At 39.0% G+C, this 18,453-nt stretch overlaps 1 protein-coding gene across 14 annotated transcripts in view; it reads left to right on the top strand.

The window, feature by feature from the left end:
* Positions 1–18,453, top strand: part of DYNC1I1 (dynein cytoplasmic 1 intermediate chain 1) — a 318,746-nt gene that overhangs the window by 253,024 nt on the left and 47,269 nt on the right. For all 14 annotated transcript variants that reach the window (XM_005550168.5, XM_045388826.3, XM_005550167.5 and 11 more), the window contains 2 exons: positions 2,024–2,157; positions 5,686–5,830. In XM_005550168.5, coding sequence (XP_005550225.1) covers positions 2,024–2,157; positions 5,686–5,830 — 279 coding nt within the window. The remainder of the gene's footprint in view (positions 1–2,023; positions 2,158–5,685; positions 5,831–18,453) is intronic.

The raw sequence follows: 18,453 nt of genomic DNA, 5'->3' as shown, positions 1-18,453 counted from the left end.
AAAACTGCAAAACGATATCTAGGAGATAATTCTCAATGTTAACATTCCCGTATTCTTTCCCAGGATAAAAACACTAGAATGTCTGTCACACAATTTTATAAGAAGTTAAAGTTTCAAAATGTACATAAGGAGACAGGGCACGGTGCTTCACACTTGTAATCCCGGCACTTTGGGAGGCCGAGGTGGGAGAATCATTTGAGCCTAGGAGTTCAAGACCAGCCTAGGCAACACAGCTTTAGTTTTTCTACCAAAACTTAAAAAATTAGCTGGGTGTGGTAGCATATGTCTGTAGTCCAAGTTCCTTGGGAGGGTCAGGCAGGAGGATTGCTTGAGCCCAGGAGTTTGAGGTTGCAGTGAACTATTATCACACCACTGCACTCCAGTCTGGGTGACAGAGTGAGACTTTGTCTCTTCAAAAAATAACTATTATTTTATTATACACACACACATACACATATACAAAAGGAAATATGGAAACTGTGAAGAACCAACCTCCTTTAAGTTTCGACAAAATACAGATGTAAAGAGTACTAAGTTTTTAAAAATAATTTTAGGAAGAAAAAAGAGAGAGTGCTAACGAGTGGCTTACAATTGAAGTTCCTCTATTTTTGCTGATCTTTAACATTAGAGAGGCCTGGAGGGATTCGTATTTTATGGCTTTGTCTTAAAATTCTCAGCAATGTTTTGTTTTCTTTTAAAAGCCTGGAGATTATAAACAGACATAAGAGCAAACCCTCTATTTAGGAATTTTTAATTGCCCATTTTGCTCATTACACCTATTTGTTTAGGTTAAAACCAGTCGTATGTTGGTTCTAAGTCTATTTGTATTAGTTTTAGCATGCTACAGACTCCTGTGTCTATACAAAGATGGAAGATTTCATGACATGGTTTCCATGGATGGCAGGGAAGAATAGGGGCATCTAACAGTTGTCCTGGTTTTTCTCTCTCCCAAATGGGTAAAGGGACTTTTCCTTCCTTGTTGCTAATTTTAGTGGTGAAGCAGATCACTGGATGATCCAGTTTTCTGTATGACATAGTCACAGCATCCTCTCCCTTATCCCAGTTGCTGATGTGCTCCCTATGCATGGATATCACAAACTTTGAACACGTCACAGGATCAGAATTTGTCTGTGCTACTTAGACTGTTAGCTTGCACTTTCAATTTAATGGACTCCTTGGCCTAAATGGTCGTCCATTTGCACAAGAAAGACTAAACTCTCAAGCAACTCTAATGATATGATACCTCAGAATGATTTTTTTTTAATTATTTGAGACACACAAAATAGGCTATTTGATATAAATAGCCAGAAATACTCAGGGATATTAGTTATAATTGATTATTCTTTTCTGTCATTAAACTTAATCAGCAGTATATCTTTTAAGATTAGGAATCTTTAATTCTCAATTAAAAAATCATATTATATAAAAGAAAGACTTCCATTTGCTATTTTAAATACATATTTAAATATTGTTCTTTTCAGGCTTATAGCCTATTCACCCAGTGGCTGCCCTGCATGAAATCTAGTCCCTGTTGAAATCTGGTTTTTATGACCTGAGTGACAACTTTCTGGTTTTAGTCCATGGAGGACACATACTCCTGCTTTGACAAATGTGCTTAGTACATCTGATATTAATACATGTGTATTCTCACGAACAATTGATTTTGAAAATGTTTGTAAATACAAGGGTATTGTGTGTTTTATTAAAGCCTGGAGCTGACAAGTGTAACCATTACAGTATTATCTTTAGTTTCTGCACCATTAGTTTCAAAATTCTCACCTGTCATCTCTGCCTGACTTAAGAAGCAGCAGCACATGCTGATGAAATCCAGCCGGCCTGAAACCAGAGATCCACAGAAGCATGAATGTCAGGGGCAGTAAAGCATGGTTTCTGGCACAGCCGGGGTCTTTTGTAACGCTGTGTGAAAAGCAAACAGACGATTTAGCCAAATGATTTTTCCGTGCTATCTTTGGCATGGCAAGGAGTTGACAGATGGAAATGTAACCACACCATGTTTTGGTAGGAGAGCATGGAGCTGGTGTACAATAAGTCCAAGTCTGTCGCTGTTACTGGAATGGCTTTCCCAACAGGAGATGTCAATAACTTCGTGGTTGGCAGCGAGGAAGGTACAGTCTACACGGCTTGTCGTCATGGAAGGTGATTTTCTGTTTCCTTACTGATGATATGTTCTTCATTTCCGAAAGTCTGTTATCACATTCTGGATTTTAACCACCTTGCATTATGAGAAAACATCTCTGAAAAAATGGAAAGCACAACTTCAAGTCTTCATTATCTTAAAGAGCTACATCTGCTCTGGTCATTAGCTGTTCATAAGTCTATGGTGGTTCACACTGCCTTAAGGGAAAACCACTGAAGCTTCTGAGCATATCATAAGAGACCACTGGCACCTTCCCAGCATCTCTGCATACCTTCAGGGTCTAGACATGTGCCCATCAGAGATAACAATCCCCAAATATTTCTTATCCCTCCTTGCTTCATTGAGTTTGTATACTCAACTTCTTTTACCAGGTCTAGCACTTCTCCCTTCTTGGCCTGTTAATTCCTCCTCATCATTCAAGAGTCAGCACAGAGATCATTCCATGTGAAACCTTTCCTGACTCTTGAGCAAAGAAAACCACTCCCACTTTTAAGTCCCATAGAATTTTCATTTATTTTATTCATTCACTCTTCCAAGGAATATTTACTAAGAACCTACCATGTGCCAGGCACCATCAAAAGGATACATTAAAGAACAAGACAGACCTAGAGTTCATATTCTAGTTGAGGGTAAACTACTAATAAGCAAATAAATATATAGTTTAGGATGATAAGTGCTATGGAGAAAATTAAAGTAGAATAAGTGGGATAGGACTATCGGCTGTCAAGTTGACAATTTCATATTTTTTTAATGTTTCTACAATAGCATTAATCATATTTTAGTTCATTCATCTGCCATTTTTCTTGTACTACATTATTTCCATTTCATCTTTGATTTCCTGCACAGTACCTAGGACATAGTAAGTGTGGAGCTAATAATATATATTGGGGATAAAGAAATGATAAAGAAATGATATATAATGTAATCCATACAATCTAGAGAACTGCCTTAAAACCCTTCCTCCCAGTCAGAGGGATCAGAACAGAGTGAGTCACACAAACCGCCATGCAGTCCCCACGTGATAGATAAGAACTCTGCCTTAACTGAGAGATTCACAATGCCCCTGGAAGAGAGAGTTGTCAGTATAAAGTGGAATCCACTAGTTTGGACTAGATTGTAAAATTGCATGCAAAACTTAACAGTTGACCTCACATCTTTTGAAAGGGTCACTATGTTCACACCGGTGCTTAATTTCTGTTTTAATTTAGTAGTTCTTATTCCATGTATTTATTTTTTTTCATCTCTTGCACTCATCCCAGGCTATTAAGATTTAATGAAGAACCACAAATTGTTCCAAGCTCATATCCCTGTGTTTCTGTGATCTGTAGAAATAACAAGCATCCATGGCTCAGCTGTGTGACTTTTTCCATTCAAACTATACAAGCTGTGATGTCCCTGCTGTTCTGCACATAGAAACAAGCAGTATTTGCCCCCTCACATGATTCAAACATGATTTCGGAAGATATGCCTCACAGTCCATTCCCAATGATCCTCCTTCATAAAAGCTGGCTAGAACCACACATTAAAGCTTTATCAAAGCATAAAAAAATTTGATAAAGTTATTCATTTATAAATACATTTGTTGTATGCCTACTTTGAGCAAAGTGCATTGTTAGGTGCTACAAGGCCTGCAGACGTCGTGTAAGCCTGGTTTCTCTCTTCAAAAAAACTGATGACAGTGGGAAAGATAAATACACAAACATCTGGAGCATGAGTAGAATGTCTTAAGTGGCACTAGAGGCATAGAGAGTATAATAGGCCAGACCTGGAGTCACAGCTTTATCTATATGTGTATTAGAATCAACAGGGCATAGGTTCAGTTGACTTAACCCATGGTTTTACCTAGGTCCTTAATTATCTGCAAAGGCTATAGAATACATTCATTGATAATTTCCAGATTTTTTTCATTGCTATAAAGTGAATAACATCTTACATGATGAACATTCTTGTTCTGTGGCTATTGTACTTTTTAAGCACTATCAGAATATGCACTTTGGTTCAAAAGAAGGGTCCCTGTGGCACACACCACAAATCTTTTTACAAGCTTAATTTTGCTTTTACATTGGTCCATCCATCTGAAATAGAAAATACAGACCTTAGTAAAATTGTAACATAGCAGGCATTGGCTTTGTAGTCATTCTAAATGGGGGAGAAGCAGGGGATTGTTATTTTTCACCTAACATAGAGAAGGTGCAAATCCACTTCCATAAATTAAACAAGGTCCTCATTTTGCACCCTATAAACCCTTTCAGGATGCTGTTAAGAGCAAGTGGAGTCTCCACAGGGGCCACTTCAAAGATCAGTTCCTCAGGTTCATTAGAACAAATTTAAATGATCATGTGTGGAACTGCTGTTAGCAGTTTCACTGGGCGTAATTTTTGAGTGCCTGTTACATGGAACACGCACTGCCACACTTTGCTCATGATTCCAAATTTTGCTAAGCACATTGACATTTATTGGTGCTCCAGAGGCCCAAACGTTTTAATAACTGAACTCATTTTTATTCTTAGTGACATAATATTAGGATTCTACAATTCCTACGTATTTGTCATATTTATAAACTTGTGCACATGAATATTTTAAATACAGCATTTGTGGTATGTTTTCTCACATCTTCCTAATTGTATATGATTGCATGCAGAATACTAAGTGATAATAGAGGACTGCAAATAATACCAGCTTAGTTAAATAAGCAATATTTGTCGGTGTGTAATTTTTTAAATGTCTATCATTATTTCTCAAACGTGCTTCTCTCTTAAAAAAGGACTGAGACATAAGTTTGTCTGTTTTTATATTAGCTAGCTTATTCAACAAATATATTGAGCACTTACTATATGCCAGACACTTGGCAAGAAGAAAGACAAGATACCTGCCCATATGGAATTTACAAAGGATTTGTAAATCTCTCTTCTGTTTTCAGTAAAGAGAAAACATTATTTTCTCCATATTATATTTAAATTATGTGCATTATTTTGTGGTGACAAGGGTTTCCACAAAGTGTTACATTTTTAACTATGTTAACTTAATTTAAGAAATTTCCTCAAAAAAAAAAAAGATTGTTTCTTCAAGGATAGATGGAGTTTTATAGTCAGTAGGCTCCCCAAAAGAAGATAAAGCAGATCATGTGCAAAATGCTATCTCAAGAATAAAATAATCTTATAAATATAAAAGCTTCTGAGACTGAAGTGTATTTGTTTCCATTAAAATAACTGCATCAACAATGATAGGCTTTGAGGAATTCCGCAAAAGGAATTAAATAATAAATGTTGATATTAAATTCTGTATTTTAAAAAGATTACATTGCCCAACATTGTTTTTAAATAATCAAAACTAGGGTAACATATTTGCAAACAGTTTCTTTCAGGATAACTGTAAAAATGATTTCATTTTGATGGTGTGTGGTTGTTCTAAATTATGGAGAAGTAATCATGCAGAGTTGAGGGGTTTTTTTATTTTGTTTTGTTTTTTAAGCAATCACTGCTTTTCAGAGGTCACTGGAATTCTGCTCATGTGTGCTTTTCCTACAGCAAAGCAGGTATTGGTGAGGTCTTTGAAGGTCACCAAGGGCCAGTGACAGGAATTAACTGCCACATGGCAGTGGGCCCAATCGACTTTTCTCACCTGTTTGTCACATCATCATTTGACTGGACTGTCAAACTGTGGACCACAAAGGTAAGAATATCTTGACTGAAATTCTCAGATATATTATAAGGGCTGAAGATGGTTTTTCATTCCCTGGAAACAGTTGTCCCTAAAGCCTCTTCCAGGCAACCTGGCACTGGGAATTCATATACCTTCTGGTGAGGCCAGTCTGCCTCAGAGCTAGTCCATTTTACTTATTTATTTTTATTTTTATTTATTTATTTTCATTTTTATTTATTTATTTTTTTGAGACAGAGTCTCACTCTGTCACCCAGGCTGGAGTGCAGTTGCCCGATCTTGGCTCACTACATGCTTCGCCTCCCGGGTTCACGCCATTCTCCTGCCTCAGCCTCCTGAGTAGCTGGGACTACAGGCGTCCACCACCATGCCAGGCTAATTTTTTTGTATTTTTAGTAGAAACAGGGTTTCACCATGGTCTCGATCTCCTGACCTTGTGACCTGCCCTCCTTGGCCTCCCAAAGTGCTGGGATTACAAGCGTGAGCCACCACACCTGGCCCATTTCACTTATTTTTAAACATGTAGGTAATACTTGAAAACATTCTAATTATAAAAAATTCAAACAATTCAAATAATGATAAAGCTGCAGTCCTTCTCTACCAACCCCAACCCCATCCACAACATCCCTTCACTGCCTGCACCTCAGTCCCTTCCCCAGAGGCAAACTTTTATCAGTTTCATGTCTATGTTCTGGAGCTTGGTGGTATCTACTTTCTTACATATGTACCTATGGAAATATATGATTTGGGACTTGGGTTCTTTTTTTGTTTGGTTCGTTGGTTGGTTGTTTATTTTTATTGTGAGCTGTTGGAGGTTTTTAAGCTGGCAAATGACCCTATGTTATATTTTAAAAGGTAATTCTGGCCGGGAGCAGTGGCTCACATCTGTAATCCCAGCATTTTGGGAGGCCAAGGTGGGTGGATCGCTTGAGGTCAGAAATTTGAGACCAGCCTGGCCAACATGGTAAAGCCCCATTTCTACTAAAAATACAAAAATTAGCCATGTATGGTGGCACATGTCCATAGTCCCAGCTACTCTGGAGGCTGAGGCAGGAAAATCGCTTGAACCTGGGAGGCGGAGGTTGCAGTGAGCCGAGATGGGCCACTGCGTTCCAGCCTGGGTGACAGAGCCAGGCTCCATCTCAAAATAAAATAAAATAAAAGGTGATTCTGTCCATGCTTGAGAGCAAGAAGAAAAGCAGAGACCACTTGGAAGGAAGGCGCAGTAATCTAGGAAAGAAATAACGTTGACTTAAACCAGTAGTCTGAGATGGAGAGAAATAAATGAATTTGAGAACCATTTAAGAGATAAAAGCCACAGAAATTGGTGACTGATTTGATAGAAGGAAGGTAGGAGAGGGAGTCATCAGCAGATAACCTAGGTTTATGACCTGGGCAGCTGGTGAGTTGTAGCATTCACTGCACTGGAGAACAGCAGGGGAAGAACATGCTGGGGAAGAGCTTTGCACATGCTGAGCTAAAAGTGCCCGGGAGGGGCATTCAAGATCTCATTTCAAGATCTCCATTAGGCAGTTTGATATGTGAGTCGGAAGAAGAGAGAGACCTCCCAGCAGCCTGTATGCACTAGAATAGCAGTGATCTTCACAAGTGAGTGTATTTTTTTTTTTTACACGGTCTCACTCTGTTACCCAGGCTGGAGTGCAGTGGCACTATCTTGGCTCGCTGCAGCCTCTGCCTCCCAGGTTCAAGTGTTTCTCCTGCCTCAAGCTCCCTAGTAGCTGGGATTCCACAGCACACACCACCACGCCTGGCTAATTTTTGTGTTTTTAGTTGAGATGGGGTTTTGCCATGTTGGCCGGGCTGGTCTCGAACTCCTGACCTCAAATGATGTGCCCGCCTTGGCCTCCCAAAGTGCTGGGATTACAGGCATGAGCCACACACCTGACCCAGGAGTGGATTTTAAAAGAAACACTAACATGCAATCTGGAGGGAGAGCAATACTTAGGAAATAAACGGGAGAAATTGAACTAGAAAAGGGAGATTAAAAAGTAACCCAGGAAATAGAAGACAAATTAGAATTTTCTTTGCGGCTTCATGGGTATTAATGGAAAAAACCATGTCAAGAGGACAGAATTTGCTTTTAACTATATGAAAAGATAACAACCTTATTTATAAGAGAAATTAAAATTAAAACCAAGTTGAGAAACATATTTTCAACTATCAGATTGACAAAAATCTAAGTTTTGCAACACGCTCTGTGATGAGGCTGAAATAAACCAGCTATTCTCATACATTGCCATTGGAAATGCAAAATGGCTCAACACTATGGAAGAGGACTTAGCAGTATCTAAAAATAATACATGTTTGAACAGAACAATTTCCACTTCTGGGAATCTATGCCAAAGATATACTGCAAAAATAAGAAAGAAGACATATGCGGAAGGACATTCATTGAAAGATTACTTGAATAGCAAAAGAATGAATACAACTCCAAAATATCTATCAATAGAGTGCTGGGTGAATCAAAAGTACGGCACCTCCACCCAAGGGAGTAATATTATTGAGGTATAAGAAAAAATGAAGAAAACTTCTATGTACTATGATGGAGTGGTCCCTAAGATACGTTTTTAAATGAGTAAAGCAAAGTGGAGAGAAGTGCAAATAGTATATTGTATATTATCATTGTTTATAATTATATTAATATATACTTAGAAGTTGAAAGGATAAACACAAAAGTTACTTACAGGAAGACAGGAAGCTAAAAGAAAAAAATAATAGCTAGCTTATTTGAATATACCTTATTTTCACATTTGATTTCGGAACCATGTAAATATTTTACATAGTTATAAAAGAAAATGAAATAAATTTAAAAATTGATTCCTAAAAAATTTAAAGTAACATGAATCAACATTAATGTGGTTCAAATGGGTAGCAAAATTCATTAAATAATGATTTGAAGTGACTTTAAAACGCTGTATGTTTGGTATACATTCCTAACCGGGATATATTTTAACAATTTTTTTAAACTACCAAAAAAAAAAAAAAAAAAGATCTAAACTACTTCTAGTACTCATATTGCTGGTTGTCACATTTCTACTGTTATCCTGAGACCTTTGTATTTGTATCATAACATAAGTTAAATTACTATGTTGGTGTCATTGAGAACTGAGATTATCAGCTTGGTTGGAAGGAGATACAGACTCGTGCAGTTAAGTAACAATTCTGTAGTAATCCTGAATCTGAGTGGGAAGTATAAGAACTCATGGCATGTATTATCTTTCAATATAAAAGAATACATATTCACTGCTCTGACCACAAAAAGATCTAGGAACAGTGACCAGTTCAATAGCAGTGACCTTCCTGATGCCCAGGATGTGCTCCCCAAATACTGGTTTCCCACTCAAGGAAACCAGGGATCCCAGAAGAAATTACTGATTGTAGGTGTGGAGCAGGAAATGTATAAAATAAACTGAGATTATTTTATTATAACAAGCAAAAATGCTACCAAACACTACAAAGTTTTTGTCAAAGGACTTGGAAGCCAAGTTGAGTAAGCTTCTTTTGGCCCTGACAACATTGATAAGAGTAATAGATTCATGAGTTCATAACAATACTGAAGAAAAGAAACAAATAAAAACCTCATTGGCCACCTATGGAGAATACTAGGTAAACAAACCCACCAGTGAGTAAATGAAAGAATCAAACATTTAGTCTGTCTTTTCTATATGAATTGTATTTCAGGGTTACTAAATAATTGATGAGGGGACATTTTCTTTACAGCATTTCCGCTAATATAGGAATAAAAAATGGGCCGGGCACTGTGGCTCACACCTGTAATCCCAGCACTTTGGGAGGAGATCGAGACCATCCTGCCCAACATAGTGAATACTTGTCTCTACTAAAAATACAAAAGTTAGCTGGGCGTGGTGAGGTGTGTCTATAATTTCAGCCACTAGGGAGGCTTGGGAGGCTGAGGCAGGAGAATCACTTGAACCAGGGAGTCGGAGGTTGTAGTGAACCGAGATCGTGCCACTGCACTCCAACCTGGTGACAGAGCAAGACTCCATCTCAAGAAAGGAAGGAAGGAAGAAAGGAAGGAAGGAAGGAAGGAAGGAAGGAAGGAAGGAAGGAAGGAAGGAAGGAAGGAAGGAAGGAAGGAAGGAAGGAAGGGGAAGGAAGGAAGGAAGGGAAGGAAGGAAGGAAGGGAAGGAAGGAAGGAAGGGAAAGAAAGAGAGAGAGAGAGAGAGAAAGAAAGAAAGAAAGAAAGAAAGAAAGAAAGAAAGAAAGAAAGAAAGAGAGAAAAGAATTTGAAAAATCACCATTTTGCAAATACCATAATCTAGGCAATGATTATTGCTGACAATATTGTAAAAATAGAAACAACCTTTTTCATAATTATGGAAATACACAATACCACCTTTGAAGTAGGCTGACACCCAAAGTTGAATCTGAATCTTATCAATCCTCCAGATCTCTGAATTTAGAAGATACAGATGCAAAACATTAAATAACACCACAGGGATGCAATCAGCCAAACCCAAACTGCTGGCATATCTACAGGACAACTGATTTAGTTTCTGCAACAAAACCAAAACTTTTTCCTCAAGGGCAAATTGGAAGCGGAAACAATGTATTAAAAAAGCAGAACAAAACAAAACTTGGGACATTTCAGTGGATCTTAAAATATGGATCTTACATAGATCATGATTCAAACAAGCACCAGGTGAAAAACTTTAGAAGACTACCAGGGAAATGCAAATACTAACGGTATATTTGATGATATTTATGAAGTACTATTTTTAGTAATTTTTTTTTTTTTTTGAAATGGAGCTCTCTCTTTTGACCACACTGGAGTGCAGTGGCACCATCTCAGCTCACTGCAACCTCCACCTTCTAGTTCAAGCAATTCTCCTGCCTTAGCCTCCTGAGTAGCTGGGATTACAGGTGCCTGCCACCACGACTGGCTAATTTTTGTATTTTTAGTGGAGATGGAGTTTCACCATGTTGGTCAGGCTGGTCTCGAACTCCTGACCTCATGATCCGCCCGCCTCAGCCTCCCAAAGTTCTAGGATTACAGGCATGAGCCACCGTGCCCAGCCAATAATTGTTATGATCACTTTAAATGGTGTTACCTTTTAGGGATGCATATCGAAATACAGAAGAAATTATATGATATTAGTGATTTGCTTCAAAATAAGCAGTTGGGAATGGGAGAGCTTGTGAATGTAGGTGAGTAACATTGGTCATGATTGCTAATTATTGAAGCTGGATGATTGATATTAGTCTCCTATGTCTGAATATGTTTAAAATTTTCTCTAATAAAGAACCTTTAAAAGGCAGAAAAAGGAATTAGTAATAATGGCAAATACTTCAGAGAAGAAACATCAGGACGGGAATATGTCCATTGTATTTAGCAACTCAGAAGCCACTAGTGTCCATGGCAAAAGCAGTGTCTTTGGAGTTTGTTGAGGGTGGGACAAAAATTACAATGCATTAAAGAATGAGTGGAAAGCATTAAAATCAAGATGTTTTCTTTGCTTTTTTTTTTCTTGAGATTATAGAGAGCTCAGGGATGTTGCTGCTGTGGAAGAGCCAGTGAAGGAGAGTAGAAAATCTGTAAGTGTAAGGTAGAGAAAGGGCCATGAAAAGGTTGCCGTGAATGAATTCATAGCATGGGCAGGGAAGTGAATTTTAAATCTGAGCAGGAACATCTCTTCTGTTGTAACAGAAGAGCAGGTAAGGATGGGATCATGTGTGTGTCCGTGTGTAGATTTAGTGAAGGAAGGCAGAGCAAACTCTCCTGTGATCGCTATTTTCTTAATGCTGTAGGGGGGTTAAATACTCTGCTGAGTAGGACGTGGAGCTACTGAAGGGAGCAGATTTCAGCTGATCACAGAGGAGAATAATAGGAAGAGCTGATTGGGGAATGAAAGATGGACTCTGGTCAGTGTGGTGGGTCCAGTTATGGTCAGAAATCAGAATGTTTTAGCAGCTTCAATCTTCAGGACCAATTTCCTCCAAGAAAGGATAGCAGTGGAAATATGGGCATGAATGAGGGGACTTAGATGGATATGGGGCAGGAGCCTTACCACAGTGCGATGGAGGGAAAATAGAGCAAGGAATTGGGAGATATGGACAAGAAAGTGTCTGATGTTTTAGGCTAAGGATGTTAGGCTGGAGCAGAAAGGAAATAAAAACAGACAGGAGAAAGTAAAGGGAGCAAGGGATTGGATGCCCCTATAAGATCAAAGAACAAGGATGAAGGAAGTAATTGAATAAGAGAATTAGTAACATAAGAGATTACTGTTAGAATGTGGGATGTTTTGATTTAGCATTTCACAACAGAAATAGTTCCAAGTGATTTTTTTAAAAAGTCAAGGATGTGGTCATGTGTATAGCTGAAGTCTAGTGAGGGTGGAATTCACTGCAAATGAGGAGGTCACAGAAACAAAAGGTCAAGGTGCTGGTGTGCTGTGGGCTTTGGAGCAGGCCAGAAAATAGCTAGACTGGGATGGAAAAGGAAACAGTGATCACAGTACCAAAGTCCTCAGTGAATTAGGAGGAGAGATCAAAAGAGGTAGAGAATGGTACAGCCAGATGGCCTGAGCTTAAAAGAAATAGGACTTTTTACTGGAGGACTAAGGAGCGGTAAAATAGCACTGGAGAGCAAGTGAGAAGCTGACCCTCTCACTATCTTGAGATAGAATACATGATAATGAACAGCTTCTACCTGAGGAGATGGCAGAAGAGGTGGTGAGGTTAGGGCAGAGCTAGGATTCCATTGAGGCAGGCAGGAGAGGTAGCTTCCCATGAGAAAGCTGAGGGTGGAGGCAAAGGCATTTATCATGGAATAAGAGATGTGGGGCAGGGGAGTTGTGGAAACATCAGGAAAAGAGAGTGCAGTGAGTGATTTGTTCAGGTGAAATAAGTGCTAATAGAGATTTCTAGAAAATGCTCTGAGATCCCAGTGGGAATGGGAAGGGGAGATGGAATAAAAGGGGCTAAGGATTCAGAAGAGGATGCTAATCATTGCATATTCTAGCATAATGAGGTTAGCATGAAGGGAGAGGGAATTAAAACACATTACATTGCCCTCCCTTTACTCCCACAGCACCCCCTGCCACACCAAGTTTCATCATTAACCACTGTCAGGGAAGACCACATTGGAGCAGAAACTTTGTTGGAGTGGTTTACCTGGCAATCACAGAACCAGGCCAGGCAGCTGAGTCAACAAATGTCCAAGCAGCCATTTTCATCCAAATGACTGGAAGGTTGGGATCCATTTAGGGAATGAGGCTGCAAAGATAGGTCTATACTTGATTGTGTTGATTTATTTTTATTTTCTAGGTGATGGCAAGTCATTTTAGGGGGGAATTAATCAAAATTTGATTTTAAGGAGTTTGCTTTGGAATACTATGGAAGATGAATTTGTATGGGGAGCCAAGATCAACATTTATCGAGGTTATACTGTGTACTAGGCATTGTGCTAAATATTTGAAATACATTAGTTCCTTAAATGCTCACAATAAACCTGTGAGTAGATATTAGTATCGCATTTTATGTAAGAGGAAATAGGCACAAGAGAGCTTAAATAACTTGCCTGATGTGCTTAGTGAATAACTGGGGAAACTGGAATTCAAATTCAGATTTGAGTGACCCCAAAGACTGTGTTCTTTTCCATACCATTGTGTTAAGCCTGGAGACAAGAAGCCAGTTGTAAGTCTAGTTTGGTCAACGAGGTGAGAGCCAGAATTTAGGCAGTGAGCTTCTAGAGGGGAACACCAATCTGAGAAATAAAATCAATCAGATGCAGTGACCAGCAGACCTGATTTGAGAGGGGAGTCAGTGATGATTCTGATATTTCTGCCGTTAGCATCTGAGTGAAGAATGGTGGTGCCAGTGACTGAGACAGGACATACAAGGGGAGGAGTGGGCTTGGGTTAGAGGTAGGAAATCAGCGGTCTGGGCATGCTTAGACTGAGGTGTCTGGAAATTCCCACAAGGTAATTGAAGATGCTTGTCTTAGTCCATTCAGGGTTCTATAACAAAACATCTTAGAGTGGGTAACTTATAAACAACAGTCTTTATTGCTCACAGTTCTGGAGGCTGGTATGTCCAAGATCAAGGTGCCAGTAGATTTGGTGTCTGGTGAGTGCTCGCTGCCTCATAGATGGTGCTTTCTTCTTGCATCCTCACATGGAAGAAGGGGCAAACAGGCTCCTTCAAGCCTCTTTATAAGGATACTAATGCCATTCATGAGGGTGGAGCCCTCATGACTAATCATCTCTTGAAGTTCCCACCTTTTAATACTATCACAGTGGGGATCAAATTTCAACATAGGAATTTTGGAGGGACACAAATATTCAGTTGACAGCAATACTGAGGCTCAGGGGCAAAGGATGAGTTAGAAATATAGATATGACAGTGATCAGTCGTTTATTCCAAAGGTGAAAAGTATAATAGAACATATATTGAAGAGGCTATGAATGCAATCTTGGAGCTGCTAATGCTTCAGGTGCTGAGGCGTGAGAACAGGATGCTCGTTAAAGAATGTGATAAAGGCTGTTAAACACCAGAGATATCAAGAAATATACAGATGGCAAGGCAAGAAGAGGGTCACGTGGACCTCAGTGAGAACAATTTTAGTGGAGCACTAGAGACAGATTGTGAGTGGTTGTGGAGTGAAAAGGGAAGACAGTAGACACAGAAAATATAGACTAGTCTTTCAGACATGAGGCAGTGAACATAAGGAGATAGAGAGGCGACTGGCAGGGAAAGCCAGGCCAAGAAAGGATTTTATTATTATACTCTCTGAGAGACCTGAGTGTATTTGCAGCCTGAAGAGGAGCCAATGGAAGGTGTATGGTTTAAAAAATGGAGGACAGAATTCACCACTATACAATTCATCCATGTAACAAAAAGCGACTTGTACTCCAAAAGCTATTGGAATAAAAATTAAATTAAAAGAAAAAAACAGAGGAAGATGATTTCGAGTGACCATGTCAGGTTTAGGATAGGGAGAAGAGGCAGAATATTGGTGAGACTTAAAAAAGGCTTACAGGCAGGTTCAGCTACATGGAAGTGGAGGTGAAAGGAGGAAAGAAGAGAAGGTCCCCCATTTCTTCGGTGGAGTCAGAGGCAGTTATCTGTTAACGGTGATGGGAACTGGGACGTGGTAGGGAGAGGAAGGAGGATTAGACCAGGCCCTATAAGAGATGGGACAGGGCCCTGATACAGAGGATATCTGAACTGCATAGATTTGAAAACCAGCTAGGGCTGAATATCACAGATGTATTTCATAGGTGATATCTAATTTAAATTTTATGAGGTGATAAGAAGAGTGCCAGGAATTGTGTAAAATTGCCATTGTTGAGTCTCTTACAGGAATCTCCTGAATCTGACATTCAAAGCTCTCCACAGTGTGTCCCCACCATTACTAGAGCAGGTGAACAGATCCAGGTTTGGGAGATGCACCACTTCTTTACAATTCTTCTAAGCCAGTGTTCTCAAAATGTGGCCCCAGATCAGCAGCAACAGCATTACCTGGGGCTTATGAGAGATGCAAACTCTCTGGGCCCCACCCCAGACCTTCTATGTCAAAAACTCTGGGGATGGGGGCCAACAATCTGTGTTTTAGAAGCCTTCCAGGTAATCCAGACATTGCTAAAATATAAAGAGCCATGCCCTAAACCTCGTAAAGTTCTGTTTCACACTTCCCATCCTACAGAGCTGGTGGGCAGTTCAGTTGTGTTGAGGGATCCCTCCTTTCTCCCAGGGTTGTATTAGAGAACTGGGGATCTAGTTTAGGGTTCAGACAGGAGAACGAAAGCTATTGTCCCACCTCCAACTAGGTTTCCTCATATAATGAATATGCTACATGTTCTGGACAGAGGTTTGTACTCTGAATGTATTTGAAACCCCAAATAAATTGTAACCCTTTATGGTGTTCTAGACAGTTATGCTTGAAACCCTTGACAATATAGGCTAGTGGTTTTCTCCTCTTCTTAATCTCAATGAGCATAAAATTTAAAGGAAGCAGTCACATCTCTTAAAATTACTAATCACAGGCCGGGTGCGGTGTCTCACGCCTGTAATCCCAGCACTTTGGGAGGCCGAGACGGGCGGATCACGAGGTCAGGAGATCGAAACCATCATGGCTAACACGGTGAAACCCCATCTCTACTAAAAATACAAAAATTAGCCAGGCATGGTGGCGGGCGCCTGTAGTCCCAGCTACTCGGAAGGCTGAGGCAGGAGAATGGCGTGAACCTGGGAGGCGGAGCTTGCAGTGAGCCGAGATCTTGCCAGTACACTCCAGTCTGGGTGACAGAGCGAGACTCCGTCTCAAAAAAAAATAATAAAATAAATAAATATATATATATATATATATATATATATATATATATATATAACTAATCACATTTTGCAGGACTGTGGCTGAAAATAACCTTTATCTTAATAAAAGAGGCAAAGTAAAAAAAATGCTGTCTTGAAAATATTGGAAATTGAGTTTTTTGGCCTTTTTCCATCTTACTGACAATGAGAATTTTCACAGAAGTGTAGCAGGGACAAAGATGTGAGATGGGTAATATTTTAGTCCCTTCTGACAATAATAGTTACCTTTGTAATCTTTACTTTAAACTTATTGGATAACTTGGAGTCATTTTATCATTTAAACAAGGCAAAGAAGTTTGTAATAGTCTTAATAGGATTAGTAATAGCCTCACACTTCACCTTGTAAATTAAATAACATAAGGAAAAATCCTCCAAATCGTAGAAAGATGTGGTGCTAAGAAACAACACTATGAAATAGTATGAAATCAAATTTTTTAAAAGGCTGCAATGTAATAATTTGTTGATAAAATATAGTATAGTGGTGGGGTGCAGTGGCTCACACCTATAATTCCAGCACTTTGGGAGGCTGAGGCAGGCAGATCACCTGAGCTCAGGAGTCTGAGACCAGCCTGATCAACATAGTGAAACCCCGTCTCTACTAAAAATACAAAAAATTAGCTGAGCGTGGTGGCTCATGCCTGTAGTTTCAGCTACTCGGGAGGCTGAGGCAGGAGAATTGCTTGAACCTGGAAGGCACAGGTTGCAGTGAGCTGCTGCACTCCAGCATGGGTGACAGAGAGAGGCTACGTCCCAAAATAATAATAATAATAATAATAAGCTCAAAAAGATAACCAAAAAAAGATCAAAAGCAAACAACCCGACAGCAAGAAAATTTGGAAACAGAAATATGCATTTTATACACTCTACTGCCCAAGAATTCACATGTCTAACACAATAATAAAATATTTAAAAAGAAATTCTATATTCCAGGGGTAATGTCAAAATTAGCACAGTGAGCAAAATGACTCTCACCCTGAAGTGTATAGAAAAGTCCATATGAATTCACTTTGCGTAGCTAAATGATTGCTAGAGAGACAATAACATTTCACATCCTGAAAGAGAGAAGTGATGATTTTGAAGTTCCAAATTTAAAATGAAACTTCTCTACATAGGATCTTAGAAATATTGCAGTTAAATGAAAAAAGCATATTTAGAGAAAATGTAATCATTGTCAATTCTCTTTGTGATTTGAATAGTTAATATTTCCATTTATTTCATGTGGTTTTATTTAAACTTTCCTTGAAGATTGAACAGGTTGAGTTTTTGAAGTGGTACCGGCTAAAGGACAAACATGATATTGCATATTTTGGGGATGTTAAGGTCCTAAACAATACCCTTTCCCATCCTGTTTATCTTGTGCCTTTTTCTACCAAACTGCAGTTTCACCCTCTACAGCCTGTATTTATCCCCATGATTGCCACTAGAACTGCTTCTTCAAAAGTTGCTCTGACCTGCTTTCTTGCCTGTTCCTGGGGTCATTTTGCCATTTTCATTTTCTTTGATGACTTTGCTACTTTAATAATGTTGATTAGCCCCTTGGAACATCCTTTTTTCAATGAGGCTGCTTTTAGAGTATAGTAAAAAAAAAAAAAAAAAAAAAAAAACAACTACATATTTTAGTCTACCCTTTGTGATCCTTTAAAAAATGTATTAAAAATGCATTGCCTGAATTAATTCTGTTGAGTACCAACTCTTACCTTTTACTGTATCTTAGCACATTAAATTTCCCATCCATCAAAACATGCTGGAGCTGATGCTCAGAAATAAAGTATGTACTCTTGGCTGGATTGAGACATTCATTATTCCACTCAGCTTGTCTGTTTGCTGAGGTTTTGGATAATTTTTTTTTCCTGTGCTGCAGTTTAGTTTAGTGGCTAGACAAGTTCTGAGTCTTTGGATTTTTTTATCAATGCATCCAGTTTGGAAAGTTTCAGTGGATTCCAATTAAATGTTGGGTTAATATTTATTTTGGTCCTGGTACAACTTCAGATGGATTTAGGTTCACGATACTGTTTATGTATTTGCCAGGTCAGTCCCTTTCTTTAGACTTCAATGGGCTTATGTTTCTTCTATTTGTATTGAATATATCCTCTAAATCCTTTCTGCTCTCGACTTTTGGGTCTTAAAATTCAATTCCTTTATATCAACTGATCAGGTATATGGCCTAACTTAACCCATGTGTTTGTATTTGGTGTGGATTTTGGACACCACCCTGGGGTGCTGTCATCCAAAAACCTTTCATGATACACATTTGATTGATGGAAATGACTGACTTCCCC

This window comes from Macaca fascicularis, chromosome 3, assembly GCF_037993035.2.
Source record: "Macaca fascicularis isolate 582-1 chromosome 3, T2T-MFA8v1.1".
Classification (NCBI taxonomy): Eukaryota; Metazoa; Chordata; class Mammalia; order Primates; family Cercopithecidae; genus Macaca; species Macaca fascicularis.
Note: the sequence above shows the minus strand (reverse complement) of the source record. Positions and strands in the feature narration are given on the sequence as shown.